The following is a 26,016-nucleotide window of genomic DNA, read 5'->3' as shown; positions in this document are numbered from 1 at the left end:
ATTGCAAAATTAAAAAATAGGAGGAAGGAAGCATTAAGGGAAAGTACAGTTACTGAGCTGACTAATAAATTCAAGTTTGGAAGGTACGCTTTGTCTAGACTCACAGATAATAACATATTTGACTTAGTTAGAAATTATTTGGCTATCTTTTTTATTTCTAAATTTAATAGTTTTGAAGGTACGTCAAAAGAATATTATGAAATAAAATTAAGGAATGAAGGCTTACCTACGAGAGAGAGCTTGTATGAACTGTATAAATACTTTTGTACGGAAAGAGGTATGGAAGAAACTAGAATTAGAGATGATTTAGATACGCTAGCTGCACATTGCAGAGTGAAGAGGGAAGTACATCTTAGGAAGGTAAACCAATACTGATGGTACCAATATTCTAGAATGAGTTGAGTCTTGCACAATAACTGAAAGCTAGTGCAAGACAAAACAAATATGTTAATAGGTAAAACGTAGAAATTGTATTTAAATAATAATATATCTTTGTGTAAAATTGTTGTATGTAATGTGTCTGTGATCTATTATATATAATAAACCAAACCAAACCAAACAATTATATTCTCCTGTATTTTCTTCGTGAAACAAAATGTAGAAACTGAAATCAAATGCAAATATGATAAAAATATAAGGAAGAAGACACTTCATATAGCTGTTAGACGCTTTCTTCAGTATTTCGACTTTAAGAGATAATTCTCTCAGTTTTCCAAAGATAATAGTTAATTTCAGCCATGACAAAAGTACTCCTATTACTGCTATGTAGGAATGTGGTATGCAGAACAAATGTAATAATGTTACAATAATGATGCTCAAATCTATGTAATTCTCTACATGTTCATAATAAAATTTGCATCTCATAAATTGTTGGAACAGTTCTCTTCCAACCAAGAAACAAATATTAATCACAACCACATAAAATAAGTATGTATTCAGTACATAGCTGTAGACATTTGCAGTCCTCACTGCAGTATTAAGTTTCATATCTGTTATTGGGTTTTTATTTGGATTCAGTAAGAGTTAAGCATTCAAATGCAACACAAAGACAGTCATAACAACCAGATGAATGTAGTACAAATTTTTCACTTTTTGCCATTTGAATTCTAAGAAGCATCTTACCGTTGGGTGATTTATTACATTCCTATATTCATTGTATTTCAACAAATGATGTAACAGCTCAACTTCAGGAAGGATTTTGTTATGGTATTGAGCATTTTGTGGTAATGTAGGATTTTTCCAGTTTCTTGCATTTTCCTTAGGTTCAGATCTATTTGAGATGGGCAACCGAATTTCCTCTTCATTCCTTCTATTAGTATTTTCTCTGTCAATATTAATAGATACGCTAGGAGAACGATATACTACACTAGATGCATCACCTCTTTCCTCTTCAGTTCTTTCAACGTTTCTTCTTGGTTGGACAAGTGACTTCTGTGACGAACTTTCTGGATTCTGCCAGGTATGATAAATATCTTCTGTGTCATTTGAATTTTGGTCGTTTTCTTCTAACAGTAGTGCTATGCCTTCTAAATGTTCACTTTCGCTTTCTGAATTAACGTGTCTCTCTATTGGTTGTGTAAGTTGTTGAACAGTTACTGTTTGTTTCTTCAGTGATAGCAGAAAATCAAATTCAAATGTAATTTTGAATTCCTCGTTGGAAGGATGTCCATCACTTTTTACACATTTATCTAAAAGGCCTTCAATTACTCTTTCAGTTAGAGGCAGGTTATCATACACATTCCTCCTTTTCATATCTGCCCCGGCCCTCAGTAATTCTGAAACTGCATACAGATCATTATTGCGAGCTGCGAAATGGAGAGCAGTGTTCCCGTTGGCATCTGTTACATTTATATTAAAGTTTGAGTTTGAAGATTTGAGAAAATTTTCCAAAATTGTGTAATTTTGACACTGAGTTGCCAGTAATAGTGGAGGAGATTGATTTCCTTTCTTAGTAATATCATTTGGGTCAACATCTTTCTCTAGGAGAAACTTTACCACATCTGGAAAATCTTTCTTCACAGAAAGTTGTAGGAAAATGAGAATACCATTGTCGTAAGTTACGGACTGATCGTCTTTACTCAATTCTTTCTCATAAGTGTGAAGAAACTTACTTGTCTCATTTTTATATAAGTGCTGAAATAACTTCGATTCAATGTCTCTTTCCTTTCGCCCAGAAGTACCCAATTTCAGTTTAGCAAATAGTTCTGGATAAGAAGTTCTTACTAGATCGAGGTCATTCTCATAAATGGAAATGTCTTCCTCTTTTACATAATTCAATATGGATTCAACAATTTTCATATTCTTCTTTTCTACTGCAAGACCTAGTGCCGTTTTTCCATCAGCATTCTGTATGTTCACAGAAATTTCCCTAGCGGTGTTTAATAACATGTCAAAAAATTTGACGTTCCCAGTCTCAACTGCTAAATGCAGACATGTTTTACTTGTTGTAGGATTGACAATATTTGGATCTGCCCCAGCTTTTAATAGAGCTTCAACAAATCGTTCATTATTCTTGTCTTTAACAGCAATTTCAAGAAAAGTAACAGAATCTGCTGTTGGACACCAATAATTTGGATCCATTTGTGAATAATCATTGTCATTGAAACGGTTTAATACATTTAAAAACGTTTCTAAATCTTGTTTTTGAAGGGCCTTAGCAAGCTGTTTGTGAAGTCCAAACTTCATATCTACTGTCTTAGGAAGTGAAAGTGGTAGTTCGATATCAGGATACTTCTCTTTAATAAGCTTACGCTCTGTTTTTGCACTGCTCTTGTGCTCCAGTGAACGACCACCAAATTTTAACATTGCTTCTACAATTTCTTTACAACCATGATTTGCTGCTTCATAAATAGCAGTAAATCCTCTTGAATTTTGAATATTGATAAGGCAGTCATACCGTTCCATTAGTATTTTGATACACTGAATATATCGATTTTTCATTTCATCATCCTTCGCATTTCCAGATTCTTTAGCGGCATAATGCAGTGCCGTTCTTCCATTCTTGTCAGTTGCATCTATTTTTGTTCTTTTATCTTTTACAAGAATACGTAATGCCTCGACATTAGCGGATTTAGAAGCCCAGTGAACAGGTTCTAGATGGATTTAATTGATATTTGGTTTAACTCTTCGTGATTTCAACAATTCTTTCAGAAAACGACCACGGCCTGGATTTCGACACACATATTGTAAACAAGTGGTGTACTGGTATTCCTTCCCGTAATTGTGATTTGAGTCTACATTTGGATCAGATAGCAGCCTGGTGAATTTTTTATAATCATCATTTATAACAGCTTCTATAAATTGATTTTGTACTGATGGGGATTCCTGATCTTGTTCTCCATTATTTCCTTGTGTAGAGTTCTTTCCATGTTCACTATCTTCACTTGATGCCATCTGTGAACAGTAGGAATTAAAATAATATTCAGTTAGATGAATTCTTTCCAATGTATATGAAGAATGGCGAGAATTAAGTTTACGACACAAAAATTCGGTATGTTTGTTTCTATGTTCAACAAAAGCAGCCTAGTTACTGTTATGTTGCTTTTCATTACACTTGGTGAGAAGATTATTTCGTTATCATGAAGCGAACACTTGACTGTCGGTCCATGCGCTCTCACGCTCTGGTTATGGATAGGGTCCGTTATCAATTAGTAAATGCAGAAACATGGCAGCTATTACGAGGTGCATTTGAAAAGTTCTTGGCTTGACATATAGGCTAGATGGCATAAAAACGTGTCGAGATTGCCGCCATTGTTAGCAGCCATTTTAAATTAGCTCAATCATAACAATTTTAATTTTCTGTTCATTGCATTTTGCGTACTGTAATTTTGAAATTATTGCGCCGAGCAAATTGAAAAAATGAAAAATGTCGAGCTTCGTGCTGTCATTAAATATTTCGTAAAAAAGGGAAACATTCTAACAGAAATTAAAGCAGACATGGATACTACACTGGTGGAAACATATCAAGCGTTTCCGATTCTAAAAAAAATGAACGGCACTATTTAAACATGGTCTAGAGAGTGTAGAAGACGACCCTCGTAGTGGACGTCCAGTAACAGCAACAGGTGAAGAAATCGTATAAAAAAATCCACGATATGGTGCTAAATGACCGTCGACTGAAAGTACGGTAAATTAGAGATGTTATGTGTTTCTCAACTCAATAGGTTCGTCACATCTTAGTCAATATCTTGGGCATGTCCACAGTCTCCTCAAGGTGGGTTCCGCATATATTAACACCAGAACAAAAGCATGTTCGATATGAAATGTCGAGGGATTGTCTGATTCGATTCGACAAAAATACGTTCCATTTTTTAGGCAGTTTGTGACAACTGATGAAACCTGGACCCACTACTACATAACAGAGACAAAACTGCAGTCGAAAAAATAGAAGCACAGTGATTCTTTGCCTTCAAAGAAAGCAAAAGCTGTTCAATCATCTGGGAAAGTCATGACGTCCGTGTTCTGGGACTCTGAGGGGTACAATCATGATTATCTAGAAAAAGGGGAGAACAATAACCGGAGAAAATTATTCAAATCTCCTGCAGAAACTGAAAGAGAAAATTCGCCAGAAGAGGCCGAGTATGGCCAAGAAGAAAGTGGTTTTTTCATCACGACAATGCTCCTGTTCATACATCTGCAATCGTGGTTGCTAAACTACACGAATTTCGGTTCGAATTGTTGCCGCACCCCCCCATACTAATCAGATCTCGCACCCTCAGACTTCTTTCTTTTCCCAAAGCTTGAAACTCACTTGGCTGGGAAGAAATTTTGTTAAATGAAGAGGTTATCGCAGCAGCAAAAAGCTTCTTTTTTTTCAGACCTCGAGGAATCTGTCTCATGGGAGATTATGTTGAGAAATAAAGATTGTTTCAGAATAATCCTAGTTTAATTTTTATGTCAGGCTATGAACTTTTCAAACAACGTTCGTATGTCGCAGTTTCATCTACCTTAATGGAAGCCAAGTCGATATTAGGTGTTGCAAGCGTTAATATAATTTATTACTTAAATTACACACACAATGAAATCTACCTCTTGAAATTGGAAGACAATATCAGAAAATACTATCTGGGTGATATTAATTTTTCAAGTCATCTAGCGATCTTGTGAATAAATTCTGTGTGATAGGAAGCTACTTGTCCAAAATTATCTCATACAATTTTAACTCTAATTATGCTTTACATTGGAAAAAACTTGTCTAGGCCTATATATAAATGTTTTTCAATAATATTATGCCTAATGTTGTTATAGAGTAAATGTGTACACTTTTGAAGAGTCCACTGCAAGAATTATGGATGTCACTTTCTTGTCGAAAATGAACCAAGACTGTCAATGCATAGCTTAAGACATATAGGATGTACAGCTGTCAAAAAAAAAAAAAAAAAAAAAAAAAAAGTGGCCGCACTCGTGAACAGCGAATATTTTCAAAGTCCACTTCGGGTCGCGGCGATAGTAGATAAGAGATGACGGTCACGTGTTGGCTCCCATGGCTGCCCATGTGACGTCAGAAGTGGGCGTGACCAAAGTATTACGTCATAGTGGGCGTGGCAAGTGACGTCATGGGCGTGGCTAAAGTATGACGTCATGGAGGGGGTGGGGGGCTTAAAGTATGACGTAGGAAAGGGGCGTAACTTAAATTACGTCAAGGTTAAAGTGTGATGTCATGCTGGTATGTAATGGCATGACATGTTTATCTCCTCAATGTGGAAATTATGACGTAAGAAAGGGGCGTAACGTCATAAATGGAAATCTAAGAGTTCAAGGTTAAAGTGTGACGTGCAGGTATGTAATGGCATGACATGTTCATACATGTTTATCTCCTGAATGTTGCTATGTGTGCTGAGTCATATCCGGCAATTGTTCTCAGGTGAAAGACACAAGTTCATGTTTGAAAACTGCTATGTGTGCAAATATTACACATCCGGGAAAGAATTAATCTATCACACTTAAACACATACATTCTTTTTCTTAAGATTCTAATGTAATGGTAATTTAATTGATTGGGGAATGGGTGTTGGAATGTGGGACATAAATGGATAAAAAATTAATCTAGCACACTTGTAAATTAAACAGGATGTGGCTGAAGTTGGAAATAGGGGGGGGGGGGTAATAATTTGAAATACACACGGCATAACTTAAAGTGTGACGTCATTCACAAGTGCAGGTTGGGGCGTAACGTAATAATTTGAATTACATATGTTCATACAAGTTTGTATAGTTGAAATACACAAGTTCATACATGTCTGAGATTTCATCTACACAATGATGTGATTACACGTGCAATCTCACATCCGGTGATGCAATTGCTGAGTAATAATAAAAGCATGTTTTTGAAGCAACGTGTCATATTACACAAATATTGCATGATGCAAATAAAATGCAAGTTGTTAATTCACATCCGGTGAAGACGCAAGTGCTGAATAATGGCCAGCTGTCCAATGGATGTCCTGAAACTGGTTGTACTTTAAGCCAATTGTTGAGTAATTGATAAAAAATATTAAGATTCTAATGTACTGGTAATTGAATTGATAAATAGTAATGGGAAATGGAAATTGGAATGCGGGAATTATTGATGGCGTAAATGGTTGTACTTTAAGCCAATTTATAAAAAAATTAATCTAGCACACTTGTAAATTAAACACATACATTCTTCTTCTTCTTCTTCTTCTTCTCATTATTATTATTATTATTATTATTATTATTATTATTATTATTATTATTATTATTATTATTATTATTATTATTCGTCATAAAGAAGATTAAAGTGTGACGAGCCAATTGTTGAGTAATTGATAAAAAAATATTAAAATTCTAATGTACTGGTAATTGAATTGATAAATAGTAATGGGAAATGGAAATTGGAATGCGGGAATTATTGATGGCGCAAATGGTTGTACTTTAAGCCAATTTATAACAAAAAAATCAATCTAGCACACTTGTAAATTAAACACATACATTCTTCTTATATTATTATTATTATTCTTCCAATGTAATACATTTTGAGTGGTTTGTTTAGCGTATTTAATACATTATTACCCACATTCAGAATGTGACATTATTATTTCGTAATGCATTAATTGTAGCAGATAAATCAATGTAGATGTATATGTTGAAGCGTGCAAATATTATGCAAGCTTGCTTAATCACTTCCGGCGACGATGCAATTGCTGAGTAATGATAAAAACATGTTTTTGAAGCACCTGGAACGACTATTGTTATTATTATTATTATTATTATTATTATTATTATTATTATGGTTCCAATTTAATACAGTTTGAAGTAACATTTATAGGATTGATTAATAATTTAATACATTTTGAAGTAAAATTTATTGGACTTATTTTAAGCCATACATTATTACCGAAACAGTTCGTAATATAAATATGTGTTATGAGATTGAAATATACAAGTTCATACATGTTTGTAATTACAGTTGGAGTGGGGGGTTTGAAATATACAAGTTCATACATGTTTGTAATTACAGTTGGAGTGGGGGGTTTGAAATATACAAGTTCATACATGTTTGTATGGTGAATGATATAAAAGCTGAGGATATGAAAACATAATTGACAGTTATGGATAGCACAATTATGGGAAACGATGTGGCGCTAGCCATTGATAATCCACTAATATTGGAAGAAGAAAGATATAAAGTACCATTTGAGGTAACGTACGCATATTTTCCAGATGTGAGAGAGGAGTGGTTAAATGAACCATATGCACTAACACGCAAATACAATATAATAAATTCTGAGAAAGTATACACTGAGGTGGTAAGAAAAATTTATGGTGCTAATCAGTTACATACGGATTGGTCATTGGTGTTGCCTTGTGGTAATACGGAAATGAGTTTTATAAATGCGCCTTCAACACATGAGGACACATATCACCGCAATATCTGTTTGTGTAATGGTGAACATCGCATTGAATGCACAGATCCCAAAGAGTCCAGCTTACATGTGTGGCGGAAACTGTGTGATCCCAGCTGTCTTACTTACAAAGAGGTGAGTACAGTTTATATTGCTTTTATTAATTATAATATTATGATATATTTAATGGTGATATTTGTTATTTTGTTTTTGTGCAGAAACCAGAGATTGTTGCCAAAGCACCTAAAATGAGATTTTATCGGAAGGGATGTGATGAAGCTTGTCCCAACTACAAGGCAGTAAGTTTTTTTCCCCCCACATGAAGTTTGTCTATATTTGTGATTCAAAATGGTTATATTTGTGATTGTTTTTGTTTAACAGAAGTCGGAAATTGTTGAGAAAAAAGGAAAAAGGAGGAAAAACAGATTATGGCGGGAGACATGCATTGAAACATGCCCCAACTATAAAGCGGTGAGTTTATGTTTTGTGTTCTGATATTGAATGGTGATTATGTAGAGCATATACATGACTAATTTACATTATTGTTTTCAGAAGACAACTAAAAGAGGAGAAAAGAGGAAACATAGCGCATTGTAGGAGGAGGTGATGGATATTGAAGCCATTGTTCAACAATTGAGTGTATAGAAAATAGAAAATAAATGAGACATTTTCATGGTTGTGATCAAGTGAGATGCAAGGACAAAAGTGGTTGTTAAGACAATACATGTATGTAGTGTGCATGATATGAGAATAGTAATAATAAAAAATGAATTTAATGAGTTATTATTTCGAATGAACCTGAATTCCTTGTCATTGGGGATGGGAGAGTAACCTCACCTTAAGTCCTTGTCATTGTGGATTATGTCGAAAACGTTGCAATAACGCAACAGCATGTCGTTGCAATAAGGCAACAGCATGTCATTCCAATAACGCAACACCATGTCGTTGCAATAACGCAACAGCATGTCGTTGCAATAACGCAACAGCATGTCGTTGCAATAACGCAACAGCATGACGTTGCAATAACGCAACAGCATATCGTTGCAATAACGCAACAGCATGTCGTTGCAATAACGCAACACCATGTCGTTGCAATAACGCAACAGCATGACGTTGCAATAACGCAACACCATGTCGTTGCAATAACGCAACACCATGTCGTTGCAATAACGCAACACCATGTCGTTGCAATAACGCAACACCATGTCGTTGCAATGACGCAACACCATGTCGTTGCAATGACGCAACAGCATGTCGTTGCAATAACGCAACAGCATGTCGTTGCAATAACGCAACAGCATGTCGTTGCAATAACGCAACAGCATGTCGTTGCAATAACGCAACAGCATGTCGTTGCAATAACGCAACACCATGTCGTTGCAATAACGCAACAGCATGACGTTGCAATAACGCAACAGCATGTCGTTGCAATAACGCAACAGCATGTCGTTGCAATAACGCAACACCATGTCGTTGCAATAACGCAACAGCATGTCGTTGCAATAACGCAACAGCATGTCGTTGCAATAACGCAACAGCATGTCGTTGCAATAACGCAACACCATGTCGTTGCAATAACGCAACAGCATGACGTTGCAATAACGCAACAGCATGTCGTTGCAATAACGCAACAGCATGTCGTTGCAATAACGCAACACCATGTCGTTGCAATAACGCAACAGCATGACGTTGCAATAACGCAACAGCATGTCGTTGCAATAACGCAACACCATGTCGTTGCAATAACGCAACACCATGTCGTTGCAATGACGCAACACCATGTCGTTGCAATAACGCAACAGCATGTCGTTGCAATAACGCAACAGCATGACGTTGCAATAACGCAACACCATGTCGTTGCAATAACGCAACACCATGTCGTTGCAATGACGCAACACCATGTCGTTGCAATAACGCAACAGCATGACGTTGCAATAACGCAACAGCATGACGTTGCAATAACGCAACAGCATGTCGTTGCAATAACGCAACAGCATGTCGTTGCAATAACGCAACACCATGTCGTTGCAATAACGCAACACCATGTCGTTGTAATAACGCAACAGCATGTCGTTGCAATAACGCAACAGCATGTCGTTGCAATAACGCAACACCATGTCGTTGCAATAACGCAACAGCATGACGTTGCAATAACGCAACAGCATGTCGTTGCAATAACGCAACAGCATGTCGTTGCAATAACGCAACACCATGTCGTTGCAATAACGCAACAGCATGTCGTTGCAATAACGCAACAGCATGTCGTTGCAATAACGCAACAGCATGTCGTTGCAATAACGCAACACCATGTCGTTGCAATAACGCAACAGCATGACGTTGCAATAACGCAACAGCATGTCGTTGCAATAACGCAACAGCATGTCGTTGCAATAACGCAACACCATGTCGTTGCAATAACGCAACAGCATGACGTTGCAATAACGCAACAGCATGTCGTTGCAATAACGCAACAGCATGTCGTTGCAATAACGCAACAGCATGTCGTTGCAATAACGCAACACCATGTCGTTGCAATGACGCAACACCATGTCGTTGCAATAACGCAACAGCATGACGTTGCAATAACGCAACACCATGTCGTTGCAATAACGCAACACCATGTCGTTGCAATGACGCAACACCATGTCGTTGCAATAACGCAACAGCATGTCGTTGCAATAACGCAACAGCATGACGTTGCAATAACGCAACAGCATGACGTTGCAATAACGCAACAGCATGTCGTTGCAATAACGCAACAGCATGTCGTTGCAATAACGCAACAGCATGTCGAAAATCGTATTCTTGTTGCGATAACGCAACACCATGTCGAAAATCGTATTCGTGTTGCGATAATGCAACACCATGTCGAAAATCATATTCTTGTTGCGATAATGCAACACCATGTCGAAAATCGTATTCTTGTTGCCATAATGCAACACCATGTCGAAAATCGTATTCTTGTTGCGATAATGCAACACCATGTCGAAAATCGTATTCTTGTTGCGATAATGCAACACCATGTCGAAAATCGTATTCTTGTTGCGATAATGCAACACCATGTCGAAGTTGCTACATATATGTCGCAAGATTACGATTTTCGACAAGTGGTTGCATATATGTCGCAAGATTACGATTCGACATATCGGTTGGATTGATGAGGGCGATGTATTGAAATGAAAACAAATTTATACACAAGCACTATAGGTTTATTGTGATTAAATCAAAACTGTATAAATTACTACATTATTATTATTTACACACACACATTTAAATTAAAACTATATAAATTACAACATTATTATTATTTACACACACATTTAAATCAAAACTATATAAATTAAACATTATTATTATTTACACACACATTTAAATCAAAACTATATAAATTACAACATTATTATTATTTACACACACATACACATTTTACTCTTGCACACGCCTTCTTTTACATGGTGGTTCATAAAATCCATGCGGCACTGTATTAATCCCATCTTGTAATACAACTCTCTTATCATCAAAAGAATTTAAAGTCACTTTATTTACACACATTGTGAAAATATGATCTAATAGCATTGTTTTTTGTGTAAGTAGTGATACCAGATTCACGACGTGTTGCATAATCTTCAAACGTAAGTTCATTCCTAATTATGCTTTTCTTAACCCCCTTCAGTTTCTTAATTTCAAAATCTGAACACTTTAAGGCATATACTTTAGCCTTCAAACCAACAAACTCATCAATATGTGAATTTGGAATTTCATCCTTGAACTTCCCAAGCACACCTTTATTATGTGTTGAAAATAAAATATGATTTGGTGAATACACACTAGCATCCAAATGATCCCGAACATTTTGCAGATCATGATACAAATCATCTGTTTCAATGAGATATATAAAACTATCTGTATCCATATAACACAACTTCAATTTATCGCCAAACTCTTCTTTCATAATGCTATAGTGAAAATTGTACATGTGCACTTTTGAAAGTTCTAAAATACACATACCCACATACAACGCTTTATCAAACAAAATTTGAGTTCTCGCTAAATGAATACCCACCAAATTTTCAGCATAAATTACTCTGTCAAGAAAGTATGGTTTCGAAATTAGTTTTTTCAGTTTCTCATCGTTTGAAACTAATCTGAAATGCGGTCTTTTTCGAACATTTTCCATCGTCTTTCCAAATACCGCATTATTCATAAGCTTGAAAAAGTCTTTTTCAAAGTTATTTTTTGCATTTTTACGCAATTCAGTATTCAAATCAATGTATTGTTTTAACCAATACGATTGCTTAAATTTTATAACACGGTGTATTTTGACAATTTGCAAGCCATTATCCACTGCCTGTTGCAAAAGTTTGTAGTGCGCCACGTAGTGTTGTTTGGAATGCAGTGTTGTCAACAATTTTTTATGCTTTCCACCTGGTGGTTTCGCAAACTCAGCACAAAATGGTAAATCTCTATGTTTTTCAAACAGATGATTTGGATACTCTAGATCAACCTCTAAAATATAACCTATTTCACTATCATCATTTATTGCTTGAAGATCAAAATGATGTATTTCCTCATCTGATAGCCATTCAAATCCTCCATATGGTAATTTTTGTGACATGGCGAATCCATACAAATTATTCGCATCCACATAGTAAATTGCAGAAGGAGATTTAGAATTATCAAAATTTTCGCTTTTAGGATCATTCGCAACTGCGTGACGAGTCACACATTGACATATTCCACCACGGATCCCTTGCTCAAAAAGTAATAGCATTGTCATGTCCGTAATCAGCTGCAATTCAACACCTGTTAATTTCAACATTGCCGAATATGCAAGTCCTGGTACTGTATAGTAATACATACAATCTAAATCGTATGTTTTCATACACATTTTGCGAAAATTTTCAAACACATCTGTTAAGATGAGGGTGTCGGATTTTAAGTATAAATCTGAATATTCTCCCAACGTCTGAATATTAAATGCCTCCCACACACATTTTGCATGATTATAGTCCTCTTGGGTAATGTGCTCATTATTTAATTTGCTGAAAAACTTCTCCTTCGGCGGCATGCAATTGTCTTCTAATTTATCTGATGTCAAATAATCATAGGGAAAGACACCCTTGCGAGAAACAAGATCAAATTTATCTTTGAACATTTGTTTCGTCTCTGAAAACTTATCATTTGGTAGATTGTCTGCTAATTGTGCTAGACTGGATGGCATAAACCGAAAAGAATCAAGAAATCGCATTTGCACATAACGTTTTTTTCTGTACGTGCTAGGGATATTTTTAACAAAACTGATGTACTTTTCCTGTGTATTTGGTAGAACTTGAATGGGGTTGTCATCATAGCCCAATTCCTTCACAATAAAATGTCCATCATATGATGACAAATTATGTAATACAATAGGAATAAAGTGCTGATGCTGATACCTCAAATTACACTCATTGTGAGCAGCACCCCGAAATTTTCCCGTCAAATGATCATGATCTCGAACTTTATAATTATCAACTGTAAAATTACCCTTTTTGCAAATGTGACATATATTTGCATTCGAGTATGCAACATTTTCTTCACTGGTTAATGGAATCATTTCTTTAATATCCTCAAATAATATTTGCTCAATTTTTTTCGTTTCCATTACCATGTCTTGCACAAAATGCTTTGCCGCATCACACCCCCTGTATAATTTCATATCTGTGTATGTATCCTGACTATCCTTAAGGACATAACAATAACTAAACGGTGTATGTTTCTGATATTGCAATGTGTAACTAGAGTCTGGATTCCCATGACAATTCTCAATGGGCTCTAGCAGACACTCAAAATCTGCATAAATCACAAATCTCACCTTTTGTGAAAATTCTGGATGATCAAAAGACAGATATTCCTTATTTGGAAATACTGATCTAACAGCGCTAAATTGTGAACATACGCTCTCATGATCCTTTAATCGTTCTGCACATGACTTAAACGCATTATGCCGAAAATATGCAAAACATCGTTTACAAACAGCAATTTGACTTTCAATAGCAGCTGTTAGTTGAGGCTTTACGAGAGCGCTGAAATTTGTTATGCAACAGTAATGTGATGTATTTTCATTACTAATGTATAGCAAATCCCTATGATCTGACAATTCCTTTTCACACATTCGGAGAGGAAATACATCATCATTCTCGTCAAGTGCAAACACATTAATAGAAATGTCATTACGTTTTTCAAATTTTGCAATATCCTTAATTTCCACGGGAAAATCAATACACCAATCATATTTACATTCCAAATCTGGTCTGTCATCATAGCTAAACATGAAATTCTTGTCTCTATCAAGAAATGTCGATAGTATATAATACTTGAAACAATAGATATCACTGTTGGCAATGTTTACTAGAGATTTTGAATTCTTGTACCTGTGAGGAAGTTCTATATATGCACTACCACCCATCAATGGTGTATATTTATTTACTCGCAATTCTAATTTGTGCAATTTGACATAAAACAAGCCCGATCCCTTCATACTACACTCTTCAAACTCTTTCAGAATCTTTTCCTTTTGTTTGTTTACAAACTCTCTAACATCTGAATATTGGTATAGCACATCATTCTTACTTTTAAAATTATGAAATATTGTCTCGTTATGAACATTTGCAAACATACATTCAACAAATATATTAAATTTTAATGTGGAGTGCTCCTTTAAATTTGTCTTTAAAATGTCTTCCATTTCATCTGCGACACATTCTAGAATATCTTTCAATTCACGATCATGATTTGTCAAATTTAGACCAATATAAGTCTTCAAACGATTTTTGAATGCTCTATCTGATAACTTAAACACTGATTCAAGACATACTTGACTTGATCCAGACACTAAGGCTGGTGTGGTAGTAGATGGTGCAATCATCCCGGCATCCGCTCCAGAAGTAGATGGTGCAGCCATCTCGGCATCCAGTCCAGAGGTAGATGGCGTAACCATCTCTGATATTGGAACCAATGCAGTGTTCATCACAGGTGTAGCATTTTCATCCACGTACAGTTTCTCATAAGCCCCTTTGACATCAGCAGCCTGATAGATAAATAAATCATTAATATTTTCATAATTGTTAAACAAACTCAGTACATGCTCATTATTTACATACTTACCATATTATGATTTTTTACATGTTGAACCATACATCTTTCCACTTTGTTAATTGTTCCGCATAATTTACATCTGAATCTGATTGTGTTGTGAGTTTCTTTTTTGTGTCGTGACAGAATCTTTTTCGTAGAATAATTTTTTTCACAAATATTGCATATATTCTCCATTTTCTTCTTTATGCATTAAGCAGATAGCGCGTCAACGTTTCCCACGACTATGCATCCATGACTCTCAATTATGCTTTTATACTCTCAGATTTTATACCATTACTCAGCAATTGCATTACCGGATGTCAATCAGCAAGCTTGCATAATACGAGTATTTGCATCATACAATATTTGTGTAACACGACATGCCGCAGGTGGTCATTATGATGCGTAATCAAAAACATGTTTTTTATCATTACTCAGCAATTGCATCGTCGCCGGAAGTGAGTTACAAACATGTATGAACTTGTATATTTCAATCTCATAACACATATTTATATTACGAACTGCTTCGGTAATAATGTATGGCTTAAAATAAATTCAATAAATTTTACTTCAAAATGTATTAAATTATTAATCAATCCAATATATGTTACTTCAAAATGTATTAAATTGGAACCTTAATAATAATAATAATAATAATAATAATAATAATAATAATAATAATAATAATGCCATGTTCTGCGATTGTTTTTTAATCAAATATCACGTACGAATAGAGTGTAATATTTTTTTTATCATCACTCAGCAATTTCATCGCCGGATGTAAAATTAGCAACCTTGCATAATATTTGCACACATAGCAGAAAGCGCTTATACAATATTTGTGTAACATAAGACGCTGCAAGAACAATCGCCGGATGTTTGCATCATGCAATATTTGTGTAATATAACACGTTCCAGGTGTTTCAAAAACATGTTTTTATAATTACTCAGCAATTGCATCGTCGCAGGAAGTGATTAAGCAAGCTTGCATAATATTTGCACGCTTCAACATATACATCTACATTGAAATATCTGCTACAATTAGTGCATTACGAAATAATAATGTCACATTCTGAATGTTGGTAATAATGTATTAAATACGCTAAACAAACCACTCAAAATGTATTACATTGGAAGAATAATAATAATAATAATAATAATAATAATAATAATAATAATATAAGAAGAATGTATGTGTTTAATTTACAAGTGTGCTAGATTGATTTTTTTGTTATAAATTGGCTTAAAGTACAACCATTTGCGCCATCAATAATTCCCGCATTCCAATTTCCATTTCCCATTACTATTTATCAATTCAATTACCAGTACATTAGAATTTTAATATTTTTTATCAATTACTCAACAATTGGCTCGTCACACTTTAATCTTCTTTATGACGAATAATAATAATAATAATAATAATAATAATAATAATAATAATAATAATAATAATAATAATAATGAGAAGAAGAAGAAGAAGAAGAATGTATGTGTTTAATTTACAAGTGTGCTAGATTAATTTTTTTATAAATTGGCTTAAAGTACAACCATTTACGCCATCAATAATTCCCGCATTCCAATTTCCATTTCCCATTACTATTTATCAATTCAATTACCAGTACATTAGAATCTTAATATTTTTTATCAATTACTCAACAATTGGCTTAAAGTACAACCAGTTTCAGGACATCCATTGGACAGCTGGCCATTATTCAGCACTTGCGTCTTCACCGGATGTGAATTAACAACTTGCATTTTATTTGCATCATGCAATATTTGTGTAATATGACACGTTGCTTCAAAAACATGCTTTTATTATTACTCAGCAATTGCATCACCGGATGTGAGATTGCACGTGTAATCACATCATTGTGTAGATGAAATCTCAGACATGTATGAACTTGTGTATTTCAACTATACAAACTTGTATGAACATATGTAATTCAAATTATTACGTTACGCCCCAACCTGCACTTGTGAATGACGTCACACTTTAAGTTATGCCGTGTGTATTTCAAATTATTACCCCCCCCCCTATTTCCAACTTCAGCCACATCCTGTTTAATTTACAAGTGTGCTAGATTAATTTTTTATCCATTTATGTCCCACATTCCAACACCCATTCCCCAATCAATTAAATTACCATTACATTAGAATCTTAAGAAAAAGAATGTATGTGTTTAAGTGTGATAGATTAATTCTTTCCCGGATGTGTAATATTTGCACACATAGCAGTTTTCAAACATGAACTTGTGTCTTTCACCTGAGAACAATTGCCGGATATGACTCAGCACACATAGCAACATTCAGGAGATAAACATGTATGAACATGTCATGCCATTACATACCTGCACGTCACACTTTAACCTTGAACTCTTAGATTTCCATTTATGACGTTACGCCCCTTTCTTACGTCATAATTTCCACATTGAGGAGATAAACATGTCATGCCATTACATACCAGCATGACATCACACTTTAACCTTGACGTAATTTAAGTTACGCCCCTTTCCTACGTCACACTTTAAGCCCCCCACCCCCTCCATGACGTCATACTTTAGCCACGCCCATGTCGTCACTTGCCACGCCCACTATGACGTAATACTTTGGTCACGCCCACTTCTGACGTCACATGGGCAGCCATGGGAGCCATCACGTGACCGTCATCTCTTATCTACTGGCGATGTTACACGATGCATGTGCTTCTACAAGCAGTTCCGGAACTATGAAAGTGTTCCATATCTGCGCCTCGTAGACCAGCGGTAGAGTGCTTCTTTAATGATTCAGAGGTCGTTCGGGCCTTCTTCAAGTTTTCATTTTATTTTTTAATCGTTCTTTAGCGATGTAAATGATATTCAAATTATCATTTATATCCAGTTATCGTTCTTTATGGATATCACGTTATTTATATTTTGTTATCGTTCTTTAGAGATATGAATAAAATTAGGTCATCATTTGTATTCTGTTATCGTATTGTAACGATATGTATAATAATTATTATTGTATCTCCAATTGGGGGTTAGCCCTATTTTAAATATGTATGTTAGGGCTATAGTTTTATACACAAAAAAGATAAGCATAAAGAGAAATGGAAAAGAAAATTAAATTAGCTTACGCGATGTAAACAAAACATAAACAATCCGTAAATTAGGCATTGCGATTGCAAAACAAATATCAAGTATCAATTTGAAACATACAACAACATTAACAACACACATACGTAACACTTCTATAACACAAATATGCAGCTTTCCGTACCATACATAATAAATTAATACACAATAGTCACACAAACACAATCAAACTATAATTACGACATTGCGACGACATCAAGCATCCCATAACTGACTCACATACATAACAAATCAAGCATCCGTTACAACACATACACTTCAACATAGTAACCACACTTTTAAAAGTTACAAAATTAGCTCCAAGAAGAATAAATAGGACACTGTTACTAATTACTATTCTTCTACAATTTCTTAAATACATCTGTAATAAACCTGTGAAATTCCGATATGAATAATATTCACGTTTTTTATATTGTTATCGTTCTTTAGCGATATAAATAATATTCAAGTTATCATTTATATTGTTTTCCTTCATTAGCATTATAAAACAATATTCAAGTTATTTATATTGTTATTGTTCTTTCGCAATATATTAATTAAACAAACCGATATTTATCATTTATATTCTGTTATCGTTCTTTAGTGATACTGTATAAATAATATTCAAGTTATTTATATTGTAATCGTTCTTTAGCGATATAAATAACATAAATTTAATATTAGGTTTGGAAAAATCCAGTTGCATAATACTGGTATTAGTTTTTCTTTTTGTATTATTACATTATACTATCTTGAACCACAAGAAAATGAAAAGGAGTAACGAGGAATTGAACCTGAGACGTTGACATCTAAATTCCGACGTTCGTCCGCTGAGCTACGAGAGCAAAAGTGTGGAAACATTTTCGGAAAAATTGGCCCAATTACACTCTAAGATTTTCTGATGATTCCTAGAAGCTAGTCCAGGATGCGGGGGGCAAAGGCTAATTGAGATTTCCCGATCTCTGACCGGGTCAAACATCCTGATAGAATTAATATTTAACCCTTACCGTGACTTTCGGTGAAGTCCGGAGGGCCCAATTAGTTAAATCCACTCTCCTCATCTCCACGCTTGGGCCCCCTGGAATTTAATAAGATGCGAAAGAGATAGTGGTGTGCGGAAAGCAACGGGATGTTACCGCATTTAGGCCTATCCTTCCCAAGAAAACTGCAAACATGAACAAAGGAAGCTTTTAATAGAAGAAGAAGGATCTTCTGCGGACCTCTGGAAAAAGAACTAAGGAAGAGACTAGTGAAGTGCTTTATGTGGAGTGTGGCATTGTATGGGGAAAGAACATGGACATTACGACGAAATGAAGAGAAACGAATTGAAGCATTTGAAATGTGGATGTGGAGAAGAACGGTGCGTGTAAAGTGGACAGACAGAATAAGAAATAAAATTGTGTTTGAAAAAGTGAGTGAAGAAAGAATGATGCTGAAACTGATTAGAAAGAGAAAAAGGAATTGGTTGGGTCTCTGGTTGAAAAGAATAATAGACGACATTAGGATACGTGGATCATATGCAGAGACTAAGAGGAAGGCAGAAAATAGGAAAGATTGGAGATTGCTGGGTTTGCAACGAAAGACCTGCCCATGGACAGAACATCTATGTGTGTATGTTCAGAATGCCTGGAATATCGTGTCTAAGAACAGTCGCTATTTGCAAAGACTAGTCAATTCCATGCCCACTCGACTGCAAGATGATCGAGATAAGAGGAAGATAGACTAAATATTGAATTGTGGCTTTTTGTTTTGTTTTTTGAACGCTTAAATTTTTTAATGTTTTAAGGCCGACGCCTTGTTATGTTTATGCCACGAAAGATATTTTATTGAGAATAAAATCTTTTTTCTTTCCATTTGCAGCCACAATATCATAATGATAATGATAAAGTCATGGCATAATATATTAATGAACCTGATGTTAATTACTAAAATAATCATAAAAGAGAAAGGAGCCATTATGTCTAGTTTATCTCTCTCAAAAACAGAACAAAAAAGGACATAAAAAGCACGAGGTTGTAGTCGAACGCAGGACCTCAGGAATAAGAGGCCTGAACGCTACCATTATGCTATCGAATAACACACAGTATAATTCAATTATAACTGTAGATATCAGGCAACGTGGTCCAATAACATGTAACATCGCCTGTCTCCGAATTGTAGCGAAGATACCCGAAGGGAACTTTGTTTCAGGAGAGCGGCCACTTTTTCTTTTGACAGCTGTACATACAGAGTTATATGGCATTAACACTGATATTCATTGTCCAGTAATGATCGGAAAATCACAGTTAAGCTTTGAGCGCTAAGCATTTCAAACTTTCAATTGCTTCTCCTGCAAAATTTATTCCAAATGACATCCATCATTCTTGCAGTGGACTCTTCATTTAATGCCTAATACATGTTAATGATACGTTTGTGATTCATGTGAAGTTTATGGAGCAAACAATCCATATTTATTTTATGTCTAGAAGTTGGCCTAATGCACATCATGTTATTTATTACAGAAATGATATGTACTTTATTCATATCCGGTATTAATTGTTATGAATAAAAGTATGCCGTCCATTTTCTCGTGTTTGATTTGAAATGGATGCAAGGGAAGGGTTTGGACAACCTGTAGGCCTATATTGTAAGAGCACAGTACCTGGGACAAGAATGAAGGCATAATTTTAACTGCATATATGCGTTACTTTTGACAAAAAAACTTGTATAGGCCTATATATATTTATATTTATGTTTTATATTAACATTATGTTGAATGTTGTTATAGGGTATGTATGTTTGTATTGATGAAATATTTGTGATTCGTATTATTAAGTTTATCGAGCAAACAATCCATATTTTTATGTCCAGAAGTTGCTCTTGTGCATATTATATCACTTATTACACAAATTATAGGCCTATGTACTTTATTTACATTGGGTATTAAATAATTATGAATGATAGTTACACTGTGTTTTATATTGGGTATTAAATAATTATGAATGATAGTTACACTATGTTTTCCCGTGGCTGATGATAAAATAGCTACGAGTTTAAAGATTTGGACAACCCTTTGGATAGCAGTGGAGGTCGGGGGTTTGTTTCGCTTGAGTGGAGTTATTGCTGTTCTTATGTATAGTGAGGATCACGTAAGAGGAGTTCCTAAAAGGCTAATTTGGCCGTCTCTTCAGTGTTGCCAACTAATACTAGATATCACCAAAAGAGGGTAAAATCACAATGTATGTACTATAATAATAATAATAATAATAATAATAATAATAATAATAATAATAATAAGTCTTGCGTATTTACCACATCTCATCTTCTTGTTGGGGAGGTGTTTTCTAAATTTATTTATTTATTATTTTGCTAATAATTGTAACATAAAATATGATATATACAGAAAAACATTTGCTCGCCCCTGAAAGAGTAGAACTCGGAAATGGTTCAATAATTTGTGGTATGTTTCATTTAACGTCGCTCGCAACTGCAGAGGTTATATCAGCGTAGCCGGATGTGCCGGAATTTTGTCCCGCAGGAGTTCTTTTACATGCCAGTAAATCTACTGACATGAGCCTGTCGCATTTAACCACACTTAAATGCCATCGACCTAGTCCGGGATCGAACCTGCAACCTTGGGCATAGAAGACCAGCGCTATACCAACTCGCCAACCAGATCGACAATAATTTGTGAAAGAGTATATTTTCCTTCTGCACCTCTCCCACATTATGTTGGTAGTTAGTAGACTACTGTATGATCCAATATTAAAATGTATTTTGTCTTACAACATGAAATTCGTTGCTTTGATTAAACAGTTTACAATTCACAAGACCTAACCTAAAAATGTATTTTGCTTGATCACGTAAAATGATTAGTACGAATTCCGGAAACGAATGCCACGTTGAAATGTATGCTTAAGAATATTTACTCCATTAATATAATAACAGTCTAAACACGAAAGAAATTAATTAAAATATGAAATGATATTTCTGTCGATTACCCAAGGGCATGTGTCACACGAAATATGTTATGTTTATTTACACTTAGCCTACCTGACTATAATCTTGAATTGTAACCACAACACAAAGCAACACATACAATATGTATTAATATTAATACTGATATTAATTATATTTATTAGTATGTTCAAATTTCACTAGCTTCCAGTAATCGGTTCAGAAATCTAGAACAATTTGAATTTTCAGAATTTAAGCTACTGACAACTTGTGTCACTGCTGCCAACATAACAGTTATAAAATCACTACCAGTTGTAGTATTTCTCAGTATACCGAAATTCGAAACGAAGTTACCAAACAAAATTCAATTTGCAAACTAAAAAATCACCATAATCCTCTAGCTTATGTAGTAATGGGAGAAAAATGGTTAGGTTTCACCCTTACCGTTTTACGTAAGCTGATCCGGACTATAGGTGTGATGTCGCATACGAAACCAAATGGACTCTACGTACATACAGTAAGAAGAGTTTGAACTCAGTACCATAGCGTTTTAATGAGGGGTGTGTAAATTGGTGGAATGTGGCGAATAAATTACATGTCACTGATTGTGTTAAAAATATATATAGAACATGAAAAAAATTGTTTTCGTTTTAATTTCTAAGAAGCTTGGTAACAAAACTATTTTGTTATTATGAATAAAGTGAAGCTTAATGATGCCTCGTCTGTTCAGTTGAGATTTATATAAAACATTGTAATATTAGACGGAACTTCTATCTTGAACAGAAGAAGGATTTTCGCAAACATAAACGCGTCACGATTCAATCTATATCAGTCGAAATTTACAGTTTAGCAGTCTGCTCTTTGCTGATGATTTAGCCCTAGTTGCATGCAATGAAGATGAGCTTCATATTCACTGCATAATCTAAATATGATCAGCGCGAAAAAAGGACATGGTAATCAATATTGCAAAAATAAAAGTCATGGTATTTCGTGGGAAATACTCGGTCGCAAGCAAAATTTGCTTAGATAACAAATTAATAAAAAGAGAAAATGAGTTTACGTATCTTGGCTAAAATTTAACATTTTTGGTGAAACAGACATAACTTCTAAAATTTGCAAATACAATAAAACAATGGGAATAATCAGCAAAATTATGAAGCCTTCTCTAGTACAGCGACACACAAGAATACGTTTGTATAAAACCTTAGCCAGACTTGTACAATGTAACGGAAGTGAAGCATGGACAATCAGAAGTACGGATATCAGCATAATAACGGCCTGTGAAATGAAATTTATAAGAGCAACACTAGGATATAGTCGCTTGGACAGCATAAGAAGTGAGGATGTCATACACGAACTTCAATTACAACCATTCTCACAGTTTATAAACAAGTACCAGCTGCAGTAGAAAAGCCATGTCCAATGAATGAATCGGAATAGATTTCCAAAATTCATGATTCAATATCGTCTCCAAGGGAAGAGATCTTTAGGCCGTCCAAAAAAAAAAAAAAAAAAAGTGGACCGAGAATGACTCACACATATATTAGGTAGTACATTAATTAGGATGTGATTCCTTAAAATATAACTAACAAAAAAGTCTAATACCATTTTGCTCGTTTTTGCGAAGTTTTTGAAGAAATAATATTTTTATGCCGACATTTCGATCGCGAATTTTACGAATATTGTTTAAAATACGGTTTAATTGCTTGTATAACAACGAAGAGAACGTTTGTTGTGTTCATGTTGCAGCAGTATTTTAATTAGAAAATTCACAGGTTTCGAATTAATCGATTGAAGAAACATTGGAAACATTGATTGTCGAGTCACGTACAGAAGGTCTAAAAATCTGGCATCGCTGTTCAGACGGCAGACGGCAGACGGCAGACGGTTTGCGTAGTACTCGCAACTGATCAGCTGTTGTGATGTTTACATTGCATTAGTGTGCAGTTGGACGTACAGTATTTTAAACAGTATTCGTAAAATTCGCGATCGAAATGTCGGCATAAAAGTATTATTTCTTGAAGAACCTTGCAAAAACGAGCAAAATGATATTAGACTTTTTGTTCGTTATATTTTAAGGAATCGCATCCTACAATTAATGTACTACCTTACCTTCCACCCTGTATGTATTATATACATATATAGACGTGGTTTAAGTTATATTTGCAACAAGTAGAAGTTTCGGGGCTAAAACAGTGCATTAGAATATACATGAAGTATCAAACGATTTTTATGTTGAAAGTATTTGGGCTGCTAGCTAAAACTACATGTTTACCACTATTCAGGCTGAAGGTAACCTCTGCACCAAAATGAAACTGGTAATAGATCATGAGGAGAGGTTTGAAAAATCTAAATACGCTTTTTTATAACATTCACAGTTTTAGAGGAAATCGTTATGTTTCTATGAAGTATTTGGAACATTATGGCTACTGCAATAACTCTAGCAAGAGAAGCCATCCATTCCTTACCTTTCCCTTTCTCTCTGCTGTACTCAGTCTCACGCACTTAACAGTGCGCTAAGTTGCAAAATTTATTTTCATTATTTCCCCAATTACTCGATTTAAATTCATGGCTAAATGGTGTAATTAACAAAAAAATTAAGACATTAACTATTAAGATTATCTTTACCTAGCCGCTTGTATAGCAATCAACCATTTCTCTCCAGCCGTTACCGCAATAGAGCGCTGCAAACATTGGACAAAGACTACAGTCTGACCGGTTTGGGAAGATATAATATAAAATTACTATAAAATTTATAGTCTATTTGGGGTGCTGTAGAATTCATTTCAGTTCCGATGTGATACTGTGTAGATTGGAGGATAATATTAAAATGGATGTGAGTGAAGTGGGATATGAAGATAGAGACTGGATTAATCTTGCACAGGACAGGGACCGATGGCGGGCTTATGTGAAGGCGGCAATGAACACGCGGGTTCCTTAAAAGCCATAAGTAAGTTAGCTTGAAATAGGATTATAATTGATTGGACACTTTGGTACATTTATCTTCATAACTAATATATAAATCAACTAATGGACACAGGTAACAACAAAGGAAAAAAGCGTAATGCATAGATGAAATCTGACATGTAAACAAATATAAGAATAAAATAAATTACAATTAGCCTACTTACAAAATAGAAGAGCAAATATGTACACTCTTACTATTGTGAAGTTCATACTTTAAACTCAAAATGTATAGGCTACCTCTAAAAGAGTAGTTGTTAATATATGGCTGTTAATATATAGTTGTTATACTATAGCCTATGTCTTTTAATTGTTTTAAGTAGATGTATTCGTATTTTTCTAATAAATCGTTTTTAGGGAGCTAAAAAGTTACTAACAAAACTAAAGCACTCTGAAGTCTAATGCTTGCAGCTTCATGATCTGTGCTGTTGAATTACCTGGATTAATGAATAAATGAATGGGAAGAGAGGAGGAAATCTCAATTGAAATGTACACGATGATAATCACGTTCTTGCAACGATTCTTGGAACTCCTGGATGGCTCAATATTATCTGTCGTTCAAGATCCAGAGCCGTCCACCCGAGTGAGACTCGGACATTTGTTAAACCGAACATTGGACTACTCCGCGAGACGCAAGAGCTTCGCATACTGTCTATAGCGCCAGGCGTTCAGTAGCAATATGTCTTTTCTATCTTTCGTAACCGGTTATGCACGTCTCTAGTACACATACATCTACAAATGTATTACTAAATTTCGCGAAAATATATTTTAGAAAATTAATTAGTTAATTTCTCATTCAGTGTTTCTAACTCAACGATATAACATAACGTATGTTACAAGTAAATGTTGGTTATACTCACGGTTCGCTTAAACGTTTATAACATGTAGGAGAGTATACAGTGTACGTTCAAATTCATCCTCCGACCGTCAGTTCGTATCTATTCCAACTGACACCGCAATGAGCTGCTCGACGACACGCAGACATGTGGATGACATCACTGTAAATATCCTCCGAGAGAGCAGCA

The 26,016-nt window shown here is 34.9% G+C and overlaps 1 protein-coding gene across 1 annotated transcript; it reads right to left on the bottom strand.

Annotated features, from left to right (window-relative positions):
- Window positions 1-233: 233 nt before the first annotated feature.
- Window positions 234-26,016, bottom strand: LOC138697909 (putative ankyrin repeat protein RBE_0220). The gene is made up of 2 exons (XM_069823503.1): window positions 25,852-26,016; window positions 234-3,393 (listed from the first exon to the last, which is right to left on the bottom strand). The coding sequence occupies exon 2, from the start codon at window positions 2,938-2,940 to the stop codon at window positions 1,024-1,026; it is 1,917 nt and encodes a 638-aa protein (XP_069679604.1). The 5' UTR covers window positions 2,941-3,393; window positions 25,852-26,016; the 3' UTR covers window positions 234-1,023.

This window comes from Periplaneta americana, chromosome 1 (genome assembly GCF_040183065.1).
Source record: "Periplaneta americana isolate PAMFEO1 chromosome 1, P.americana_PAMFEO1_priV1, whole genome shotgun sequence".
NCBI lineage: Eukaryota > Metazoa > Arthropoda > Insecta > Blattodea > Blattidae > Periplaneta > Periplaneta americana.
Note: the sequence above shows the minus strand (reverse complement) of the source record. Positions and strands in the feature narration are given on the sequence as shown.